General features: G+C 37.6%; 1 protein-coding gene across 1 annotated transcript in view; it reads left to right on the plus strand.

Moving 5' to 3' along the window:
• Positions 1 to 2226: 2226 nt before the first annotated feature.
• Positions 2227 to 24851, plus strand: part of cpxm2 (carboxypeptidase X (M14 family), member 2) — a 37757-nt gene continuing 15132 nt past the window's right edge. Inside the window, exons 1-4 of the mRNA XM_015383490.1 lie at positions 2227 to 2745; positions 5764 to 5865; positions 14258 to 14367; positions 19164 to 19303. Of these exons, the coding sequence (XP_015238976.1) occupies positions 2478 to 2745; positions 5764 to 5865; positions 14258 to 14367; positions 19164 to 19303 (620 nt within the window). The 5' untranslated portion in view covers positions 2227 to 2477. The remainder of the gene's footprint in view (positions 2746 to 5763; positions 5866 to 14257; positions 14368 to 19163; positions 19304 to 24851) is intronic.

Genomic DNA, 24851 nt, shown 5'->3' on the forward strand with positions numbered 1-24851 from the left:
GCTATAAGAGGCTGCACAAAAAACAAGGGGATTTTTATTCTCTGCAGCTCAAAGTAATAACATAAATCATAATAGACATAAAGATGTTGGCTGATTTTACACCAGAAAGGAAAAGCCACACATCTTTTGACTTATCTGTTTTTTCAGATAAAATGTCCTTGGCTTTGATGACAAAGTTGTTGATATTCGAGTTTATAATCATTAAAATATGGTTTATTTGATCTAATTAAACCAACGAGCCAAACTCACACTGTAGCGCACTAGTTCTGGCTCACCATTGGAATCCAACAGTGTGTTTTGGATTTCTCTGCAAACTTTGCTGCCACGTGTCTGATCATTTAAAACATCTAAACTGTTGAGTCTGTTTTTAATGTGTGCAAGGATGAAGGATTTTGTATTTCTCACAGCCTTCTTCATGCTATAAAGTCTTAACGTCCTGCCATGTGCCTTTTACTCATCCCTTCTTCCGTTCCCTGCCCATCTCTGACAGCTCAGGATGGGTGTAGTCTCAATGTGAAGTGGGCGAATGCAAAGCGCCTGTGTGGCTGGCAACGCGTTGTGCCAGCAGTACACAGAGGCTGGCAGCCTTGAGCTGTCCACCCACTGCAGATCCTATTCCTCTGTGATTTGCCTGCAGACTAAATCCCCTTATTTTGCCTGTTCAGACACACTCTCAGTTTCAGGTATGAGTTGAGTTTCCATCCATTCATCTTTTAGGGCCTTTATGGGTCTTCTTTTCAGTTATCATGGAATTTTAAACCCATGCAGCCAGACTGCTTGCATTAGGTTGGTAAAATTCCAGAAGCTTGACTGAGTTATTTTACTTTAATACAACACAATCTGAAACATAAACAGGGAGCGTGGTATTATTGTTACAGGCAAAGAAGGGATAGGGTAACTCCTCCCAACATGCATCAGACCCACTTTTCAGAACTAAACTTGTAGAAACATAAAAAATGAAGCAGCTATTACAGTTTGTTTCAGTAGAATTTTGTTACAATTAAAAAAACAGTCAAAGACATTTTGCTTTACTCAGTTATGTGACAGTTATAAGCTTGCTGGAGGTGTTTTACTCCAGTGAAAGCAAGGTTTAATCAGCTGCTGTACAGTAACTGAGGTAAAGGCTTTCTGAACAGTGCGCTGATGTGATGATCAGTGACAAACAGGGCGGCATGCCATCCATGTGTCGTAACATGTTTAGCTCCACTGGCAGACTGTTAGGGAAGATTTCAGCTGATTATTAATGTGCAAAGACTGTTAGGTTCTCAGATGTGTTGGCCTAAACAAGAATTTCATGCAAAGCAGCATTATATCCTGTTAAATTGGCATAGCAAATACAGATCCACCTTCTCTTAATTTCATCTTCTTTGAAAAAAGCAACTTTGTTGCCAAAGCTATTGCTGCCCCATAGAAATTTCCCGGGATCCATCCATCCATCCATCCATTCAACTTTCTGACAAGCTTAATCCCAAGTGGGATCACAAGGGGTGCTGGTGCTCCAGCGGTCACGGACGAGAGGCAGGGTATACCATGGACAGGTCGCTTGTCCATCTCAGATTTCCCGGGATCAGAGCTTGTTTAACTATGTCTCTTTCCTTGACAGAGTCATTTAGGGGGTATTGCTGTATTTCCCTCTTGCAAAGGCTTCGGTGTTTGCGGTCTGAACGTAGCATTATTCATTAAAATAAGCCAAGCGACTCTCTTCTTTCATCCGGGCAAAGAAAGGAAAGAGTAGCTCCCCCCAATTGAAATTGAATCTCAATTAAATACGGGTAATGTTATATTCAATGTAATTCAACTGCATAAACTTCGATGTCAATATAACTTATTTGTCTGATTAAGTGCCTTCTTGTATATCTTCATTGATAAACCTATAATATTTTATCACAACCCTGATAACTCTACATTGACGACTATTGTTTGTTAGTATTTAACAATATATCTTTAAACATTATGCACTGAGATCTGTTTCTATTTCCAAGTTTGGAAATGTATTTCAACCTGAATTATTTGCCCTAATAAAAAAAAAGGAAATTGTCTTCCTATACAGCAATTCATTTGCAAAATAAACTGGAAGGAAATGATGATGGTGTTGGGTTGTGTTTCTGATGCTATTTAACTCTATTCAGACCAATAAAATGACAAAGCAATGTGTCAGCAAGTGTGGGTTTTGAAATGAAGGAGAAAAAAAAGTTTTTATGTGAATCACCTGTCTCACTGCCTCTTTCCTGCCTGCTCCCTCTGCTGCTGTCTTTGTCTCTCCCTCATTGCATTTTTCCCCAGACTGAGGCGTCTATGGACCCTCTGGCTCCACTGCCTTTATTACAGACTTGGAGTGCTCTGACAACTTTCTGAACTCTTTGGCTTGGAGGGGAGAGGGAGCGAAAGATGAGCACTTGATGAGAAGCGGCACCAGCAGCAACAGCAGGCTCATCTGGAGTTGACTATCAACAGGAGAAAATCCCCCTCCTCGGGCCATGACACGGAAACTCCTGAGCCTTCTGACCCCCCTGGCTCTGCTGCTCCTCGTAGGGTTTGGAGACCCCAGCTTTGTTGATGAGGATGAGGATTACTACTTGCAGGAGATGCTTACAAGGGAACGTTACAATCAGGTTAAGGTGAAGCCGAAGTCCTCGACAGCTGATACACAGGAAGAGCCGAAACAAAACCCAGCAAGGAAAATTCCTAAAGGAGAAGTAGGGAATGACAAGAAGACAGATAGAATCAGTGATTCTACAAAATCAGGTAAAGGCAAACAACTTCAAACAGTGTTAAATGGAAAGGTAAAATTTCCTTTAAACTTACTTCTATGAAACAGTGTTGCCACTAGATGACAGTGGATTACCATTTTTATTGCTGTTGTTGGGAAGCATTTCAAGTGTTAACATGTTGCATGAATTAAAAGAGACACGTGCTTCCAATAAGCTCTCAATAAAGACATAATGCAATTTTTTCCATCGGTAAATTCAAGGTGTATAAAATTTTTTTAAAACCTTTTAATAAAAACAGTTATTTGTGTAAAGTTTTTCATATGGAGAAACATTTTGATTTATCTCATCAATACAAACCTTTATGATCCTTTCACTCCTAGTGTGCATATAGGAAAGAGGGGTGTTTCTGTTTGCAGGAGGATCAAACGCTTTTCGTTGGCCAGAAGGTGCTGAGGCACATGTAATATCCGAATGGCAGAAATGTGCACCACAAAAGTCAGCATAAGAAGTGAAACACACAAACAGCTAGATGATTGGAGGACGGTGAAGGGTGTGATGGCTGCTGTTTGGGGGCAGATGGTGTTTAAACAGAGTCAGAATGACCTCATGTACAAGGCATGTGGCTTCACAAGTTTGAGCATGAAGACAGGCTGCAGGTGGGTCTGTGGGTGGGAGATGAAAAACATGCTGATCCCCCCAACCTCTCATCCTCATCTGTTTGGATTAAACACTGTTTCCCTTGCCTCAACATTAATTAGCACAGCTGTGTTATGTGTTGTTTAGGTATAGTGTTGATGAGCTACTGTAATAACTGTCAGAAACATAAAATAACTTTAATGACAATAAATCAGCCGTTCTCATTGATAATCAACCTTGTTTGTTTAATTTATCGGTGGTTGGATACTTTGGATTTAAAACCAAGTCAGCCCAAAATGAAAAAAGAAAGCGTCATTAAATAGTCGACAGGACAAGACTGAAACGCATAAAGCAGATTCTTGGACAGCTTTGCACAAAAAAAAAAAAAAAAACAATCGTTACGAGGAAAATCTAATTTATGTTTATCAAACCCATTGAGGTGATTGGTCCTCGCCGTATTGGGAAAAACACCTTGTTGGTTCAGTATTTTTCCCTGAGCCCTTTCTAAATTTAGTAACAGGTAGATAAAGCTTCCAGAAGAATAGAAGACACTTATCAGCCAATCAGAGTTTAAACTTTGAAAGAGCTTAGAGACTCAGTTATGGAGAAGTTGACAATTTTAAATATTTTGTTTTCCAAAACAAATTATTTAGAATGGGGAAATCAAAAGTGTTAGTAAATGAAATCTCCAAGTGGACATGTAGAGAGGAAAAGTGGTTTCCCATGTGTTCATTCTTCCCCATTTCTTCTCTTGAAAAATAGAGGTACGAGATGGGGAACAGAGACTTTAATCCTTACTCATTCATCGTACAAAAAATATCTGGAACTCAGTCAGGTTGGATGAAGAATGTCTGTGACCATTAGTTTTCATGTCTTGCTTTAGTTTTTCAATTAGATCGTGGTGTGGGCAGTGACTGGACAACTGCAATGCAATGATATTCTTGGATTTAAGTAATTGTACTGTAGCTCTGTCTGTATGTTTCTGATAATTTGCTCTGCCCCAATGTCTAAACCATCAGTATACAGTATTTTTTCCCAGATTACCTCATAAGGTATTTTAGCGCCCCTCATCTCCCCATCATATCAAGATAATACAAAGTGTTTTCAGAGGACAATCCAATGCTCACTACCAGATTTTTCTCTGTTAACACTCATCATCTATGTCTGTATGCTCCCATTTAATTCCAAAGCCCTTGTTACAGTACTTGCTATATATAAGTGTGATAACTTTTTATCCTAGCAGAAGAACTGTCCTAATTAGATAAACTGGTGCGACAGTGGCGTCGGATGAAGGAGTTTGCCCTGCAACCCGAGGGTTGTTGCTTCAACCCCGGGCTCCGGCTTTCCGCGACGTGTCCTTTGGCAAGACACTTCACCTGCATTGCCTACTGATGGTGGTCAGAGGGACCGGTGGGGCCAGTGTACGGCAGCCCCTTTTCTGTCAGTAAACCCAAGAGCAGCTGTGGTTACAATTTAGTTTTCCATTATCAGTATGTTAGTGCGTGAATGACTGAATGTAGTGTAAAGGGCTTTGGTCAAGTCAGAGGACTTGACCAAAGCGCTTTATAAGTACAGGCCTTTTACTATTTACCAAACTGCTTGGGAAAACATTAGCCTTGACACTTTACAGGTAGGTCCTATCAGGGTTTAATAAGTATAGACATTGAGACAAAAATTACCCTAAAAATCTGAATGAGGAGATGGTGTTTTCAGTGTGATGTTTAACGACTCCAATATCAAGATTTTCACTTTGTCAATTTTGATTCTCATCTAGTGGAGAACTTTCCATATCTGTTCTCTCTGCTTGGCTGAAAGTAAAATACAAATTTAGACTTTTGGTAACTCTCTATAAGTAATGACTTTATCTTGCACATGCTTTTTATTAAAGTTGCCAGAGGCCTCTTGGCTCCTTCTCTGATTAATGCTCTCCTTGGATAGGTTTGTAGTCGTGCTATCCTCTGTCGATTCTGTGGTGGTGGATTGAATAATGTTTTGTAAGATTTATTGTGTAATAATCCCTAACCTGTCTTCTGTTCCTTGGCCTTGGTGGTGTTGTTTGATCACTTATGTTCTCTGACAAACCTCTGATGTCTTCACGAAACAGCTGTATTTATGCTTTTATTAAATAACACATAGGTCTACTGTAGCAGGATTCTGCTCACCAGTTACGTGACTAGTGATGGTAAATGGTAGTCGACTTTGTTTAAATATATTAAGAGAAAAGGGGCAGAATATAGTGTATATAAAGGTAACACTTTTTACTGAATTCTAAACCCTTATAAAATTATACAAGGTTATTAATTGTGATAAAACAGAAAAAATCTTACTGGGACACAGAAAACTTTTTGAGGCACTATATCAATATATTAATTAGCTATTGAAAGTTTTATTGTTTTTCCTGTTATTTTCTTTATAGTGAAAGCACTCAGCAGAAAGACAGTGAAAACCAAGAAGAGCCCTTTGAAAGAATCGAATAGCATCTCAGAAGGATTCCAAGAGTTCAACTCGATGACAGAGGGTGAGTGAAAAACCAGAGCTACTTTGTTGTTAAGGGAATTTCATAGCTCATAAAACTCCATCTTTACTCAAAAGAGAGAATCATCTCACAGGATTCATTAGGATGGCAAAATAGGACAGATATTATAAATATTTTGGAAAGGTGCAGTGTGCTGGGAAAAGAAAAAATCCCTTGGAGTAATATAAATCTGGTAATATAAATGATTTTCTACAAAGTGGACTTCAGCCAGAGAGGCAGCAATGTCATAATTGGCTGTTAGGTGTAAAGTTTGGTTTAAATGGATTGCAATGAATTCACTGCACTTATACCACAACAGTTTTCTTATGGCTTAAGTAAAAATGCTTTATTAAGAGTGCCAAGAAATGAGAAATACTAACATTGACATATAGCTTATACAGTAGAAATGCAATTATTATTAAGGAGATTGAACTTCATAAAAGAGGGCAGTAGAGGAGTGTTTTTATTGGTCAGTGATAAATCACTGTGTTTATTCATTATTTTCAAAGTTGGACCCTCTACAGTAATTCTAACCCAGACAGTATTCATTAATGTAAAATTGGGGATGCATTTAAACATGGGTAGAGTCCTACTGTTAAATGTATGATTTACCAATGCTGTAAGTTATCTTGCAAATTCCATTTGCAAGTAGCTATGCTGCATTGCTTAAGCTTCCTTCAGTATAACTGAATAAAAAAATAAATAAATGCAGTTTAATTGTTCCTGAAAGACAACTAGAGCTGTCCTTCTAGGATATGACTAAAGGGGTAACCAGCTGGTGGTGCCTGGTAACCACGAGGTGAATGAATTCAATGTGACTTATTTATTGACATATTTATATTTAAGCATACTGAAATAAAACAAATGTCTGATGTAATAATTAAACTGTCCAATTATAACCTTTTTTCCTGGTCAAAATAGAAATGCATTACTACAGACAGTAGTAACGGTGCAACAGGTGGATGGACTTAAAATACTCTGGTGATGTGGACAGGTGAAATTGAATCTGTATTAGAGGTGATGCCTTTTCAGCAGGGAGTGTTTTTATGAATTCCAATGTGGAAGATAGCACAATTTTTAGCATTTCAAATAGTGTTGGTCTGAAAAAGTTTTCCGTTAAAATTTTGTAATGTAGATGTGTTATTAAAAACTAAAAAAAGCATGTATTTTTAATGGAACATTGATCTAAATAAGTGATAATGGCACTGAACAGCAAGCTTTAAAGTTACCGAATACAATCCTGACTCCTACTGAGTCTAATTCTACAGGCTTGTTTAAATCGTCATTGCTTTTTTTCTGATAGAATTAAAACCACAACACACAGCAGCACACATTTCTGTGCTGACAAAATGTAATTAATGTACTTATCATTGTTAATATTTCATTTAAGAAGCTTAAAGCAGGGCTTGGTTCAAAACGTTATTTCTTGCCAGTTCAGTATCTTAACATCTAATTTATTATTGGAAAAAGTAAACCTTCCAAGACATGATCATCAAACTAGATGTCCTGAATCTTGTCTGTTTTGTTTTTATTTTTTTGACAGGTTGGCTTCTTGCCTGTGCTCTGCTTCACTCTGCTAATCTTAATAAGCTGATGCACCTGCCACTCTCAAAATCACCCTCATTCCTGTCAGCTGCTAATATGCCTATTTATACTTCCCTGTCTTAGTTATTTCCTGCCACCATTTTTCCTTTTTCCCAGTATTATAACCATTCTAGTGTCAGTTTGCACTGGCAGCCTTCCTTTGTTCCTTTGCTCCAGCTATCCTCAATGGTTCTTCACGCCGGTGTCAGTGTGCAACCCGTCTCCCGGAAATTCTGGTTTCCTGTGCTTGGGCTGCCCTCACTGCATTCTGATTGGCTTCTGACTCTGGTCAAGTTTGGTCAAGTCTGCCTAAAACGTTTTTCTAGTCTGTCAGCCATCATCCAGTCGGATCTAAACCAGCCACCTTTCTGTTCAGGTGTGGTCTGCTTTGATGAGCCTTCTACCTGTCTGTTCTATCTCTCACAAACTGGTTTAGTTGTAACCTGCCAGATCAAGCTTGCTTCTGATCTGCCTGTCTGCATTAAAGAACATTCATTTAAAACTGTTTTCAATAAACCTTTTAAACGCATACCTTGGGTCTAGCTGTTTTCCGGATTCACAGTGGTCGGCTCGTAACAGAACATTTTGGCCAATAATGAACCGTTGCCACCATGAGTGTTGCATTTTGGTATAGCAACTATCAAGTAATCTAAGATCACAAATGAATAGATGGACTCACCCAAAGTAACTAAACGGGGGTGTTGTGGAATAAAAGCTGCAGGATAAGATGTATATAATGCAACCGAGCCCACCACATAAGCAAGCCAAACCCCCCTGACATAATGTCCCTTTATACAGTATGCATGATGCGAGCACCTTATCGGTCTCTTTGCACTGTGACCTCCAGGTCTGTTAGGTGGGATACACCGGTCTTCAGCTGAAGCCATGTTACGGAGAAGTCTGATTTTTGCTGGAATAAAAAGACTGCTTTCTGCCTGAGAATCAAGCCAATTTGAACGCAATGTCTTTTCATTGCAATCTCACCTGCCTGAAGCAGATGAGAAAAAACAGGTTGCCTGGTCGAACTTTGTTTACCGCCCATGGAACAGTCCTGGCCCGACTGCTGTTTCCCAAGGTGTCGATATAAAGCTGCCAAACCGCTCCTCACTGGTTTCACTGTTTTGAAGCAGTGTAGCTGCCGCTGTGAGGAGACTTCCTCTTAAACAGCTGTTGCTGTAAGCAATCCATCAAATTAAACCCTGCAGACATTCCCTTGTTCTTTTGCATCAGACTGATCCCGGTTGGACCGGGTGGACCGGGTTTCTGAGCCGTACTGGACTGAACAGCGTTGCTTCCTTTCCACCCAAATAGCACACAATAAACTCCCTTTCTCCTATTCTATCTAATGTTTACCAAGGTACTCTAAGCTTGGGTGCGGTTTAAGATAGATATTCTTGCATTTGCTGTGTTATATGTTTATCTAAATGAAGCTTTATGGTTGACTGACTTCAGTTCCAACCTCAAGATGCCAGTCCTCTCACCTGGGACCAAGCTACCAGACCTCTGGACCATACCCTAGCCACAAAACCTCTGGCCTGAGCCCAAGCCTCGTCTAAGTCTCAAGCCAACCTTCACTCTGTTCAGTCACCGTCTGTCATCTTAAGCCTGCTATAAATCTGTTCTGCTTGTCAACAACTTGTTCTGTTCTGTTTGGCAACAACAGATTATGTTACTGTATGCTTATCTCCTGCAGGATCAAGCTTGCTACCTGTATGCTTGCCTGCATTAAGGAACAAAATATTTTTGATAAACCTTTATTTGCACACTTTGTTTCTGGCTGAACCCTTAATTCTCAGAGGGTCTTTTGTAACACTTAAGTGACAGCCAGCAGAGGAAGCTTTAATCAAAGTGGCAGCAGAGGCCAGTACAAACTGCTAACAGGCCAACCTGATTTAGCATTTGACAGTTGGCCTTTATACAGGTTTAGCAATAATAAAGTAATTATTTAAAGAAATCTATTGTCATTCCTGGTTTCAATAATAGTCAAAGTCATTTAGGAAAACAACAAACATTTAGATGAAATTGAAAATTAGACCACAACAAAAAAAGTTTTGTATGTTTGAAGCATGGTGATAGCTGTGTCTTGTCATTGACAACCAGTTGTGAGGTGCAAATAAAGGTTTTAACATTAGACAAGGTGCTAATGGCGAAGATTAAAACTGGTTTGCCTAGAGGGGTTCAGTTTACCTACCGTATTTGTTATGTTTTTAGACTGTAGAGGGAAGGCAGAGTACCAAGAGAGAACCTATATACACAAGAAGAACATGCAAACGCCATGCAAAAGGCAGGATCTTCTAGTTGGAAGACAACAGTGAAACCAACTGTGCCACAGTGCAGCCCCCATTCCTTCAAATATAAAATATACAGTCCTTTATCTAGAGGATGTTTAAAGCTTCCACTTAATAAACAGCACATTACAAATATTGAAGATGTGCAAGGTTTAAATGTAAGTCTGCAGATGTGGAGCAAATAATTTTTTCTGCTTTGGATAACCTGAATAACCTGAGTGGATTGGCATGCCAAGACCCTTACAGGAAGATATAAATGTCATTTTATCAAAATAAAAATATTTTATTACACATTATTCTTGAAGCCAGATGCTTTATTTCAGTGTGGGTCTCCACAATTGTACACAGATGTTAATGATTTTATGGCTTTCCAACATGGCAGAAACTTAACTGCTTTGTATAAATGTGGAGCTATACTTGTTTTTTTGGCCTTCCTTGAGGGTTAAGGCTTTGACAAATATGTTTATGGGCAGTCCTGAATGATTGGCAGAAAAATGTTCTAAGGCCCTACAAGACAGAGCAGTGATTTATAACTTTTATACTTTGATATTAAACCAGGAACTTTTCTGCTTCATTTGTTGTCTCTTGCTCTTGTGTCTGCTGCTTGTCTTTCACAGCTATTTACTTTTTTCTTCACTACATTATTTGAATAGAATATTCCACACATTCATCCCTTAAATCTCCTAGTCCTCCTTACTTTTCACCACGTGGAGTTCATTTATGAAGGCAGCTCTGGCCGTGTGACAGCGACATGTGCGGCATGTGCTGCGTGTACAAACAGACCAGCGTTCAATCCCAAATTCTTCCTCTGATGTTCCATTGCTGTGCTGCAGCTTGAGCTAACCCAAAGGAGATTCCGACCCACAGAGATTTCACACGTCAGCTTTGATTTGCCCATTTGGCCCTTATTGGTTAACATCCACTGTAGTGTAAAGAGATGAGAGGTTCCTACACAAAGAGGTGCATTTAGTCAGTACCATCTCAGTTTCTGCAGTCACTTAAATTCTGGCAATTGCTCAAACAAACTGCAACTGCCTCCGGCATGAAAGGAAAACATTTTTAGGCATGAGCAGTTTTTTTTTCCTCCAGAAGTTATGTTTTGTGGAAGCCTCTCCAAATGAACGACTTGCCAACCAAATATATTCAACACCTTATATAGATGACTCCAACTAACCTTCACCAAGATACCTTTAAAGATGGCTATATACAAAAGAGTGCTTAATGTATATTTGTTTTATAGCCCAGTAACTAATAATCCTAGTTTGCATTCTCCTTGACATTCTGGTGTACCCCAAAGCATTCCTTAGGGCGAAGGAAACTACATTGCCCTACTAAATGATTTATATTCCAAGACATTTTTTTAAATTTTGCCACTGTGCAACCCCTAATTGTATTTCTAGGGGTGGAAGATGTAACAGAGGACAAACACACAGTGTGTCAAACGATCCTTGCTGGGATTTCCATTTACTTCCATTCATTTCCCACAAGTCTCTGGACTAACCTAGACCCTTACCCTCACCTAACCATTACAAAAACATACCTAACCCCAAATCTAACCTAAACTCAATTCACACCTTAGTCCTTAATCTAAGCCCCACCTCAAGAAAATAACATTTCCTCATGGGGACCGGTCATTAGTTTCCACAAATAATCATAAGTCCCCAAAATGTAGCATATTTCTAGAAAATCGTTCCCATAAGGTAATAAAATCACCCCCAACAACAACACCAAAACATCCACACAGACACATACTCACAAAATTTGTCTCACTACCTTTATTGGCTCTTTCCATTGACTTACATTTATACAGCCCTAAGCCCAACCATTACAGGTTCATACTGAACCCTAACCACAACCTAAACTCAATTCACACCAAAGCAACAGCAATCCCCTTGTGGGTCCAGGCGTCCGGCCCCAGAGGGAGCAGTCGGTCCACACAATGTGATATTTTTCNTATATACAAAAGAGTGCTTAATGTATATTTGTTTTATAGCCCAGTAACTAATAATCCTAGTTTGCATTCTCCTTGACATTCTGGTGTACCCCAAACCATTCCTTAGGGCGAAGGAAAGTACATTGCCTTACAAAATGATTTATATTCCAAGATATTTTTAACATTTTGCCACTGTGCAACCCCTAACTGTATTTCTAGGGGTGGAAGATGTAACAGAGGACAAACACACATTGTGTGAAACAATCCTTGCTGGGATTTCCATTTACTTCCATTAATTTCTCACACGTCTCTGGACTAACCTAGACCCTTACCCTCACCTAATCATTACCAAAACATACCTAACCCCAAATCTAACCTTAACCTAACCTAACCCCCACCTCAAGAAAATAACATTTCCTCATGGGGACTGGTCATTAGTTTCCACAAATAATCATAAGTCCGCAAAATGTTGCATATTTCTAGGAAATCATCCCCATAAGGTAACAAAATCACCCCAACAACAACACCAAAACACCCCCACACACACATGCTCACACAAAATTTGTCTCACTACCTTTATTGGGTCTTTCCATTGACTTCCATTTATACAGCCCTAACCCTAACATTACAGGTTCATACTGAACCCTAACCACAACCTAAACTCAATTCACACCAAAGCAACAGCAATCCCCTTGTGGGTCCAGGCGTCCGGCCCCAGAGGGAGCAGTCGGTCCACACAATGTGATATTTTTCCTGAAAATTAGCCAAACGATGTATTAAAACAAAGAGCACTCACGCTCGCTCACTCTCACTCACTCACTCACTCACTCACTCACTCACTCACTCACTCACTCACTCACTCACTCACTCACTCACTCACTCACTGTCCAGCTGAAATACTGTAATAAAAGCTGGACTTTACAACAGAGCTCATTTGCCGATCCAATTTAAAAGCACTATCCGTCTTAAGATCCAAGTGAAAAAGCTCAGGTCACCAGTGAGGTCTTCACAAAGGTTACTGGGACCAAACACCAAACACTTGATTTTTTTCCCTCGTTAAGCCTACAAAGTTAAGAGCCAAACCAGGCTTTAATGTCATTAAGGCATGCCAGTAGTGGTGCAAGAGAAAAGGTTTTTTCCTCTTTAATAGGCATATATATGTGACTGTCATCAGCATAAAACTAATAAGAGATGCTGTGCCTTCTCAGGATGGATCCCATTGGAAGCATCCAATGCAGATCATTGGCGCCATCCTCATCTAGTAAAAACTATTGTAATTGGAAGAGTCATATAATGCAAACACTCATAGGTTAGCTAAAGGAAATCATCAGAAGCAAGCAAGTGTTCTTCAAACTGCAAATGTGAATTGTCTATGCCATGCTACAATGTCGGATTCAGAAAAAGTTGCCGAAATGTCTGAACGGTCAGACACAGGCGAGAACGTATCGGGAGATGGAGACGGAGACCAACAAGACCTCCCGCATCCTTGGCCCTATCTCAAAGAATCTTTTGAAATAGTCGAAAAATGTTGCTTTCAATTCACATAGTGGCATTTGGCTGTTTTTTTTAAAGGTTACTTTATACTTTTATACTTTAAGTAGGTTTTGGAGCACATACTTTTTCACTTCTACTTGAGTAAAAAGGTCAAGTTAATACTTCAGATACTTTAAACTGCAGTATCTATACTTCTACTTAAGAAACAAATGTATGTACTTTTGACACCACTGCATATACGTAGGAAAAATGACATATGTGTAGCACTGCATGTTTTTAAGGGAACAGTTGTTTTTATTCAGGACGATTGAACAACTTAAAATGTAATTATATGAAAGCATCTTATCCCTCTGTCTTAAAAAAAAAAAAAAAAAAAAAACTATTCTGGAGGTCCATTTCCCCCTATTTATTTAGACTTTTTGACAAACGTACAATAATCATTGATTTTCTGTGGTTTACTCTTGTAATATAAATGATAAAAATGTTATATATAGATGTATGTTGATTTTGGGGCTCCCTGAAAAACCATTTCAGTAATATTCTGTTCTACAGCATCATTGTTGTGTATAAATGTCTACATTTTTAATCCTTTAATTCAAAATATTTTCCCCCCTATGGCTATATTGAGTATTGCCTGTATTTGTATCGTTTAGAGTAACAGTGCTTTGTTTTGCTATAAAATGATGATAGTAATTTCGATTCTTAATCCTTTGCTCAGGTTGTGGCTTGATGGGCTTACACTGATGTGCATTCCTTAAAAATGAGGATAGACTATGCAAAGTAGTTTTTTGGCAAAGAAAGGAACTCCAATGAGTATATAAACAATTTTCTTGCCTCAAAGCTTTCAGTATCTTAATTAGCATCAGAGGGAAGCGGCCTGATGACAGAGTGCTGGGTGCAGCTGCTTTCTGCTCACATCTTTAGCTCCCAGTGCAAACTTCTAAAACACTTATTATTGTTGAAATAACCTGTCATGGTTCCTGGTGACAGGGGCTATTTTATATTCTTTAGACAGATTTCAAGTGTCTAGGAGTAATACATATCATTACACAAAACATTAACATTACTGGGCATTTTGTCTTTCCTCTATGCCTAGAATGCCCCCCCATGGGACTGGAGACTCTGAAGATTGATGATTTCCAGCTCCATGCTTCCTCTACAAAACGCTATGGTCTCGGTGCACACAGAGGTCGTCTTAACATTCAGGCAAGATGAGAATGTAAAGTGTTGCAAGAGGTGTCAAGAAAAATACTCACTGTACTCAAGCAGCTTTTTCAATACCTGTACTTTAAGTATTTATTTTTCTGATGACATTTTACTCACTCTCTGAATACAAATATCTGTACTCTCTATTCTTACTTTCTCCAGACCGGCTTGTTACTTTTATGCCTATTGATAAGGGAATTACATAACAACCGCAACAACAGAGAGGGACATTCGGAAGGAAAATCTGTCCAGTTAAAGCCGTTTGTTTATAGGAAAACACAGATAAAGACATTGATGGAGACAGCGAGCCGGAAAGTTGCAGATGACGGATCAGAGTCTTAGAATAAGACATTATCCATGTATTCCTGTTAGAATGTAGATTGTAGATCATGACCCAAGTGCAGAGATAGAGGCTGCTGATGACTTTATAGCAGGTTTATTTGGTGGAGGAGTTAACAGAAATAGACAATCCATAGTAACAGAATACAAAATAACAGATGGAGGAACCAGAACAGGGAAACACGTGGGATGAGATAAAGATAATCTAATAAATGAGCCACTGCAGAGCAGGAGTATATATAGTGGGGAGGAACAATTTATGCGGCGATCAACTGATAGGGAGCAGGTGTGGAAGTGAGGGATGAAGGGGAAAAAATGAGAATGGCACTAGGAACAGGGAATACTATAGTAACTGAAAGGACTGAGATGACCAAAAGAAATAACTAAGAAACATGAGAAGATCAAGTGAAAACTAAACTATGGGGAAATGACTTCATAATCTTAGATAACCAATATGCCAGGAGGAAACATAATTTAGTGATAACATAAAAAAAAAATAAACTAGAGCAAAGTTCAAAGTACAAAGAAATCTGAAAAGAGATAACAAAAAGAAACACCAAGAAGGAGTTAGACTAAGAAGAAATTCAAAATGAGATAAATCTTTACAACAAACACAGAATAACATGAAAACTTGAACCTCTTTATCAAAACTGAAATTCACTGTTGATTATGTTTTAAGTTCTATTTTTAACTCTAGTCCTGTGAATTTCAAAGTTCTAATAGTATTCGACTGATTATGCTAGACTAGACAAAACTAGACCAGGTCAGTTTTATAATGATCTGCTTAACAGCAAAGTGAGAGAAAAGAGTAATTAACCGTTTTACACTGCATGGAAATGCTCTCAAATGAATAGAGCTTTTAAAAGTTATTTATCATCATTTAAGGCAAAAAAAATTTTTTACTTTTGTACTGAGTCTTTACTTTTTAAACGCAGTATCTTTACTTATATTTAAGTAAAGAATATAAGTACTTTTGATACCTCTGAGTGTTACTATAACATGCTACACTAAATGGATTTGTTGGGGCTTGAATGAAAGCCACTAAGCTGTATCACCTTTTTATTATAACATTAATACTTTTTGAAGTATTTTTTCCTCCCAAAAGTAGCAAAAAGTATTATAGTATGGTTGAGGAAAGATGTCATCTTTAAGCTTATTTCATTTCAATAAATTGTTAAAGGCAATAAAAATATCAATGTAAAACTTTTTGTCAGGATTTGGTTGTGGGTTGAGGACCAAAATGCAGGGCCAGGAAGGCAGATGTGAGTTTCTTGATGATTTAATTAACTATTAACAGACAACAGAGGCAGGAATCCAAAAATCCAAAAAGCAAATGTGAAAAAAATTCAAACAAACCAGAAACCATGGAGACATCAGGGGAAAAAACAATCCTGATGAGGAAGACTCAGTGAGACGGAGTTGGAGGAAGTTAGACGAGGAACCAGCACTCAGGAACTGCACAAAGACTTTATTTAAGGGAGACAGAACAAAGAGAGGGCTAACGAGCAGATTGGGAGCAGGTGTGAAACAGAGCTGACAGGAAAGGAGCTAGAGAAAAAGGAGAACACAAGAGGGCAGCAGAGGGCAACAAATAAAAACCTGAAAACTGAAAAGTAACTATAAAACACAACAAAATAAGAATTAAACCACAAAAACTAGAAAACATGGAGCAAAGTAAAACTTAATACTCAAAAGGAAACATAACAGAGCCAAGACTGTGACACTTTTATGTATGTTCAGCTTTGTTGCTCTTGATTGTTAAATTATCTATAAAAATGACAAGAAGAAAAAAGGCAAACAAACAAAAGCTAGTGCTTATTTCCAATACTTTCTGAACCGTGCAATATTTAAATGTAATATAAATGATTTGCGGGTAATCCAGCTTCCTACCACTGCCCTGCGATGGCGTACAAGGCCTTTCATACATTCCTGGATATAGGCACCAGCTTCCTGTGACCCTGACAAAAAAAAAAAGTAGAACAAGGATGGAATCCCCAATATTAGAAAAAAGGAAAAACACAATTTGGGCCACAAAAAGAAGATTACATTTAGAACAAATTTTGAATATTTTGGGAGCCTTATCCTTGAACTGCACTAAAGGCAACCAAAGAAAATGGGATTGTTGTATTTAGAGACATAGGACACATCCAGAGACCTACCAGGATGTTCTTAAAAGGAAGTTATCTTTTGCATGCTTCCAAAGCTGCTCGAAATCCAGCTGCACAAGTAATAAAACACAAAAACACCTGTTCTTCATTTAGCAAAACAATGGCCTTGTTGTCTATTGGATGTGAATTCGTGTGTTAAAGTGAACTGTTTGGAGGAGCACAGAGATTGTGTCATGCGAAACACATAGTGAGCAGATGTTGAAAGATTAGTTTGAGAGTTGGTCATTTTCCAGTGTGTGTGTTTTCTCTTTATATGGCCACAATAATTTATTTGGCTTACAGATAAACAGGTTTGTGATAGATATCTTTAGGATAGTACAAAAAGAAAAACATTTTGGAAACTGTTAGGTTTTTATTTATAGGGAAGCTGTGGTAAGACAGGCAATCAACAGCCAGAAAAATGAAAGAATGTATTTTATCCCTAAACTGTAAATGCTAAAATGAGTATAAAACAGGTAAGAAAAAAACGTGAGTCTGGTAAAATAACTGGATAAAAATAGGCATTAATTATAGTGCGGATAATAAAGTTAATTTGGGAATGATGATTGCAGCATCATGAGAATGGGAAGCTGACTGAATTTGGAATGAAGAATTGGATTTGGAAAGCAAGACTGTACCCCTGGTAATCTCTAAATGAACTCAGGTCTCTGGTGAGACCTCAAGATGGCTGCCAACCAGACCTTAAAAGATTTTGTCAAAAAAGCAGGAAACCTCAAAAGCAGAACTTTTAAGCCTGCCAAATATCCATTAGTTCTACATTAAAGTTCTGACTGGTGAAACAAAAGATTTCATTATATATCCAGAAAACCTGATTCTGCTTTGTAAGGGTTTCAAATTGATTTAAAGTAAAGTGGAGATAAAGTAAAAACTACAAACAGAATAGAATCTGGGAAAGTAAAAAACACTAGATATTTCTCTCAAGCAACATGTCATGATTTTATTAAAGTCTGACCCCAAGATGCAGAAGACCAAACAGAGACCAGGGAAAAGTTTAAACAGGTATATTTGGTAATGATGTGGTGAATCCAGTGCTGTTCTGAGCACTAGGGAATGAGTCCAGTGTTGCTCTGAACACTGCTCAACAGGGACTGAAAGGTGAGGGGAAGACACTGCGGTTAGTTCAGGCTCAGTGGGAAATATGAATCTTAGAATTGGAGGAAAAGGTTGCAGACTCACTTCTCCAGGGAAAGGTGTCCTTTATGGAATCCAGACTGAGAGGATTGTACCAGAGAGTGTCTTGCTTGGAGATGGGTGGACTGGGTAACTCAGACTGCAGTTGTTCCTTGGTGAATGGAGAAGCTTAGTGCCACTCAGATTTCCTGCAGTACTTGAACGGGCTGTAGTGTTGAAGAAACCTTTGCTTGGTGTGAAGCTCAAACGACCTCTTGGGGAAAGTGGATCCAAACTTCCTGTTTGGAGTGAATGGAGAAGCTGACTGCCACTCTGATTTCCTGCGGTACTTGAACGGGCTGTGGTGCTGAAGAAGCCTTTGCTTGGTGTGAAGCTCAAACGACCTCTTGGGGAAAGTGGATCCAAACCTCCTGTTTGGACTCCCAGCTCAGTTAGAAGCTCAGTACTTATTGGGGAAAGTGGATCCAAACTTCCTGTTTGGAACCCCAGCTCAGTTAGAAGCTAAGTTGAACCTTCCAGAGACAGAAGGACCAAACAAATCCAGTTTGCAGGATGACTTCCGGCCGAGAGACAAAGACAAAAACAAAGTTAAGACTCAGTTTGACAAAAACTCAGTTTGACTCAGAAAAAACTCAGCTTGGCTAGAGAATCCAAAACTGGAAAACCAAAACTCAGGTTAGACTCTGCTAAACTAAGCATGGCTAGAGTGCACAGTATTGGCAAAACAAAGACTTAGGTTAGACTCTGCTAAACTAAGCATGGCTAGAGTGCACAGTATTGGCAGAACACAGACTTAGGTTAGACTCTGCTAAACTAAGCATGGCTAGAGTACCCTGTATTGGCAAACACTCTGGCCTTGAGGGAGTGGCAGTCAGCAGCTTAAGAACACTCCTCAGGTAATGAGGCAGTGAGCTGCAGGTGTGCAGGGAGAACCAATGAGGACGGGGCACCACCTGGTGGAGGAGGAAAGGAAACACAAAAACAGACCAAACAAACTGGATTCCTGACACAACATTTGTTGTGTTTTAGACAATCATTGGTTAAAAAAACTTATATCACTGCAACTCTTCCTTAATTCATCTTATACCATACATATATGGTATGTGTTTGCACATTAAAACACTACCGGTAATTGACATGGTTTTCCACAACATGCAGGCTGGCCTTTATGAAGATGATCTGTACGATGGGGCCTGGTGTGCAGGGAGAGATGACCCCCTTCAGTGGTTGGAGTTGGATGCCAGGAGGCTGACAAAGTTCACAGGGGTCATCACCCAAGGCAGAAGCTCTCTCTGGTCGTGAGTAGGAAGCCTGCAAACATGCAGAGATTATGACATTGTTTTACACTCAGAATATGAACTTTTTTGTCCATGTCAATGCTAAATCATGATAGTTACTGAAGCTGAGGAAAATGGCACCTTTATTTACGATATTCTACTACTTGTGGCCTACTATCGACAATGGTTAATTCCTGCCATTCCTATAAAAACAGATTTTTATAGTCCCAGAGAAGAAACTATCTTCATTAACAGATTATACATACACATCCACGACATGCTGTCAGTTCTCTAGATATGGATTTGCACCTGAGCCAAACTCTTTCCAACTTTACCCTGATAAGCTTTTTAGACAATTATTTATAACCTAACTTTAAAACTTTTTTTTTTTTTTTTTTTTTTTTTTTATATATCTCAGATTGATGCTTTGTATAAATGGTTCAAATTAAACATAGGTGAATTATATATTTGATTTTGTGAAAAGGTACCAAAGAAAACTATCTAAAGAATATACACACATCACATTTGGGATTTTTATCTAAACAACAAATAAATATTTGGTAACGCTTTATTTGGATGGATGTGCATAAGACTGACATTGAGTGGCTAAGGTTATCCACTGCAATTTCAATAGTTATGCTGCCATAGCCTTAGACTGCGGGAGGACATAAAGATCCCTTTTTCATCATTCTGCTTCATTCTATCTCTTTTCACCCTCTCTGCAGAATTTTTTATTTCAAATTCTAACACTATGCTCTCTCTATGCTCGCTCTGTTCCTGTCATCAACACCTTTGTTTATAGATATTTGAGCTTGGCCTTTTTTTCAAGTCTAGTCCTGTTTCTCTAACTGTGACTGGCTAGACGTGCGCTCTCTGCTTCTTTCTGTATGTCTGCTTCTGTCTCCTTGAACCCCAGCCAGTCTCGGCAGATGGCTGACTGGCGTTCGAGGGTCAATAAAAGACACTGAGCCTGGTTTTGATGGAGGTTTCTCCCTGTTTAAAGGGAGTTTTTCCACTCCACTGTCGCTACAACCATGCTTATTGTGAGGAATTGCCTTCGAGTCAATGCAATCAACTGGTTTTCCTTAGAAAACCAGTTAATTCCTAGAAACTTTCAGTCAATTTAACTGTAAAATGCCTTGAGATGATATGTGTTTTTAATTGACGCTTTATAGATATACTGAATTTAATTGCATACAGTAGTCATAAACATGACATAAGTGACACTAAATGCAAATTTAACATTATTAAAAATTCCTTTCTTTCGGTTAATTCACATTAACCGAACTGAAAATTACTTGTAATTAATAGCAAAGAAAGACAGTCTAATACACACCTCAATATACAAAGTGTTACCTAATATTCTCCTTCCATTTTACATCATATATGGCTTTGTATATATTTTTTTAAATTCAGTTCAAATAAAATACATTAAAGTCTATAATGTAACAAAAGGTGGACACATCCAAAGGAAAACAATTTTTTTGTCATCAAATAGGCTAAACTGCAAACTGCTGATTATTGTTATCTATAGCATAATCTCTCAATAATTGAGAAACGTGAACTGGGAGTGGAAAAAAGATGGCAATAATTGCTGCAGAACGGTAAATGACTCCATATCTTGTATGAAACCTTGTGGAAATTTTGCAAAAGGAAAAAAGGCAAAGGGACTAAATCCTACCCACATGGGTCTGGACCTTTGTCCATGTGTCCCCTTTTTCACCAATCATTTCTGATCCTCTGCTCTGGGATTAAGGACTTATGGTTATGATTGATTGGGTGCAGACTCTCTCCTTTCAAAAGGTCACTACATGATTAAATTAACACTGGAGAAAAGAGATTATATTGGATGCGAAGTCTTACAATGAGAACAAAAAAAACTTGAGAAAGAGAATTATAACCTATTTTACTTTAGACTCATTGAGCATTATAGAATGGAAACAGGTAGGAAAGGTCAATTTCCCCCACCTTTGTTACAGTGGTCTGTTAGCATAAATGTTTTCCTTTATTTGTTACGCTAAAGCTGAAGTCCAAAACTTTCCGCTGGTGCCAGAGACGGCATCTGGTGCACAACACACAACACTGCAGGGCTGATGTGAAACATGCTCTTCTACAGTGACATCTGCTGGTTTTCTGAAGTGTGTCCTAAAATCATTAATATAAAAAAAATACCAATTTCAAATTTGCCTTAATAGGGCTGGTCATGTATTGTAAGTTTTACAGTCACCAAAAGGAATTTTCTGAATTTTTGACATTTCACTGCTTCTCACTCAGTTTTTGTGAAACCTGAGGATGACAGCAGGTGCCGCAGTATAAATAAAGTATAATAAAAGAGTTTGTTTGCTATCTGGAAAAGTAAAAACCTTAGAATATTAACAATTCATATACAAATGAAGATGTATTTTAATGAGTTTATGAATGGTTCATGTATATACTGTATATATATATACATTCTATTCAATTTAAACAGTGAAAAATCCTACATATGTTCCATATTGGCTTTGAAACATAAAGTAGTTAGCATCTTTTTCTATTTATCATGATGATTATAACATACTGCTAAGAAAAACCAATGACTCAGTTTCTAAGAAATTTGGAATTTTGCATAAGACCATTAAAAAAGGATTTCTAATACAGAAACGCCAGCCTATTGACAGCATGGCCATGTATGCACAGTGTCCAATAACCACCTGGCCAGGAATCTTGTTGGAAAGTAAAATCTAAATCTCTATTAGGCATGTTTTCTTTAAAAGGCAAACGGCAGCAGATTGTATTTTTTAAACAATACTTGAACCACAATATAAGACCTTGTTAAACAAGGAACTGTCGCAGAGCAGTACCATTTGGAACCAGGATTACATTCAAAATGTAATTGTGGGCGTGCAGGGGGTCCTTTGCCACATGTTTCTCCCTCTTTGTCAGTCTACTGTTGGAAAAAACAAGCCACTAGTGCTGTAAAAACTCAAAAAAATTGTAATTGTGATCCTGAAGGTATGATTAATTGATCTAATCTGTGCCTATAAAACCATGATGTTTCCCTTCACAAATCACTTATTATCCATGAAAAAAGAATTTAATGATGAAATTATGCCAAATAATTTGAGCTGTGAATTATTCCACTTGCATGTTCAAGGTTTCTCAAAGTGAGTGATAATTATAACCTATATGTGTATAAATGTATGGAGAGAATGTTAGAATAGAAAGCTCACAAAATGACTTTAATATACATGAGTAAAATACTCCAGATTAAATTAATTCAACAATAATTACAAATAATATTTTGTCAGATCCAGTTTTGTCAATTAATACATAATTTTTTCTGATCAAGTTATTCATGCAGGCCATAAGTCTTTACTAATGTCATAGCTCAACATGTTTGTATTTTTTTCTTTAAAGAAAACTGATGTCTGGAAACATGGAAGAAGGTAGATTTTGTATTTGTAAAAACATGTTTCCTCTGCTTTGGTTGTATGTTTCAGATTATTATCCTGTGGAAAGAAGTATTAAAGTTTACCAGTTGTTTATTTGAAATTTATTGTTAAAATTAGAGATGTTGCTGCTTTTTTTTTCTTCCACATCCTGACCTACATTTCTGCAGCAGAAGGAAAAGCTCACAGAAAAAACTAATGCAACCGCTTTTGGCATTTACTTAATCATATTTAGTTACTTTGACACAATTGTTTTATGTCCTACCCTGCTAACATGAAACATTTGTGTTAAAGTAAAGTAAAGTATTATGAAGTAAAATCCAAAAACAGTTGCATTATTTTTTTCAGTGCTGGTAATACATGATGACGGGTATCCCACTGAATAAACTATATCAAATTATATTTAAGTAAAAAAACAAACAAACAAACAAAACAATAATGTAGCAGCAAAAACAATTTTACAAACATTTAATTTAGTGGTTCGTGCATCTCTTTATCAGGGAATCCAGTATGGATCATGGAAAGAGATCTAATCAGCTTTAAAGTTGAATATTGCTAAAGAAATTTATACAATATGGCAAATTTTGAATATGTTGTAAAAAAAAAAAAAAAAAAGATCAGAATTAAGACTTAAGCAAACTTTTTTTTTGACCATCTTATGAAATGTACAGTATTTGGTAGGTGAAAAAAACATTTGCTGGAATTTTTCACAGTGCAAAACTGAAGATTTTTATTTCACTAAAACATTTAAATTCAGTCATGGTATGGTTTACCAACCTACCTCCTTATCTCTTTAGGGACACAGATGTAATAAATCATACATTCAGTAAAGTTTGCACTTTATCTGATTTAAGGTTCATACTTTACATGATTAACTGTATCCATAACTATTCCAATATTTATCAAGACAATGTGTAATACATTAATTTAATGTAAAAATAATATTTAGTTAATTAATATAATTATTAGTATTAATTAGTGTCATTTTATCATAAAATAATCTTAATCATGATTTTCCAAATCAGTCATTTGGACTGGTTTGCAGGTAGGATGTTCAGGTTAACATGACATTTTAAAAACAATTTGGGTAGTTTTTAACTTATATTTTGATGGAATGCAGCACATTCAATAAGGAAATTGTTCTTTACATAAAAGTTAACGTTTAAAAACAAGTCTTTATATTAAAATTGTTTTATCACTACCAAAGACAAGCAAATGGTATTTTAAGCCTTCACACAAATCAGAGAGAACAGCTTTGGTGATGCTGGTGTCCTCTACCAACTTGTCTGCCTTTGCACTGCAATAATGACTTCATGCCTCTGAGCTCTTTAATTGGAAAGGGAGCTGGAAACCACTGCAAAGTTTGAGACTGAAGGAGGATTATTTATTAAACTATACTTGGGATTTTCCTTATAGAGGACGTGCAATCTAAAAGTCCAGAAGACACCATAGCCGTAGAGTGAATTTTTCAGCAATTAGCTCTGTAGGGCATGTAGCTGTCTGAAGTGGCGACTCAGGGGCTTTCTGTCTGTAAGAAAGCTTTAATTAACAAAGTGGGAATTCCTACTGGACAAGCTAGGTGAGAATTTGCTTATCCAGAAACATGGGAGTGACTGCCAACCTACACAATGTACACTCTGGCAAAAGCACTGGCTGTAAGTATTGGATTCCTATGGGTATACAGATGCCTTTAGAACTTATCAGTTATTTTGATGAGTTATAATCTAGTTGTGTGTAGTTTTAGCTCAGTATAAATCTAGCTGGGAATTCCTCAGATGTTTAAATAACACCAAACATACAGTTGCTTTCATGAAGATACTGTCCAGCACACAGGTCAGGGGTAAATTTACTAGCAAGGCACTAATTTTGCCACTTATCAGAGGATCTAGCACAAATACAACCACTAATATTTAGATTAGGTAATCTGAGAGTATATTAACTGAATAATGGTCCCGTGTTATACTTAATACTTTGTAAGTCAGAAAGTCAAAAAGCCTTTATTGTCATTATATTCTGCAACGGATACAATGAGATTTGGGACTTCCATATCACCTACCGTGAAATAAATAAAAAAAAAAAAGAAGAAAAAAAAATATATATATATATAAATATATTAAAAGGAAAAGGAAATGTAAACAGTT

The sequence above is a fragment of the Cyprinodon variegatus genome, unplaced genomic scaffold (genome assembly GCF_000732505.1).
Source record: "Cyprinodon variegatus isolate N-32 unplaced genomic scaffold, C_variegatus-1.0 Scaffold286, whole genome shotgun sequence".
Classification (NCBI taxonomy): domain Eukaryota; kingdom Metazoa; phylum Chordata; class Actinopteri; order Cyprinodontiformes; family Cyprinodontidae; genus Cyprinodon; species Cyprinodon variegatus.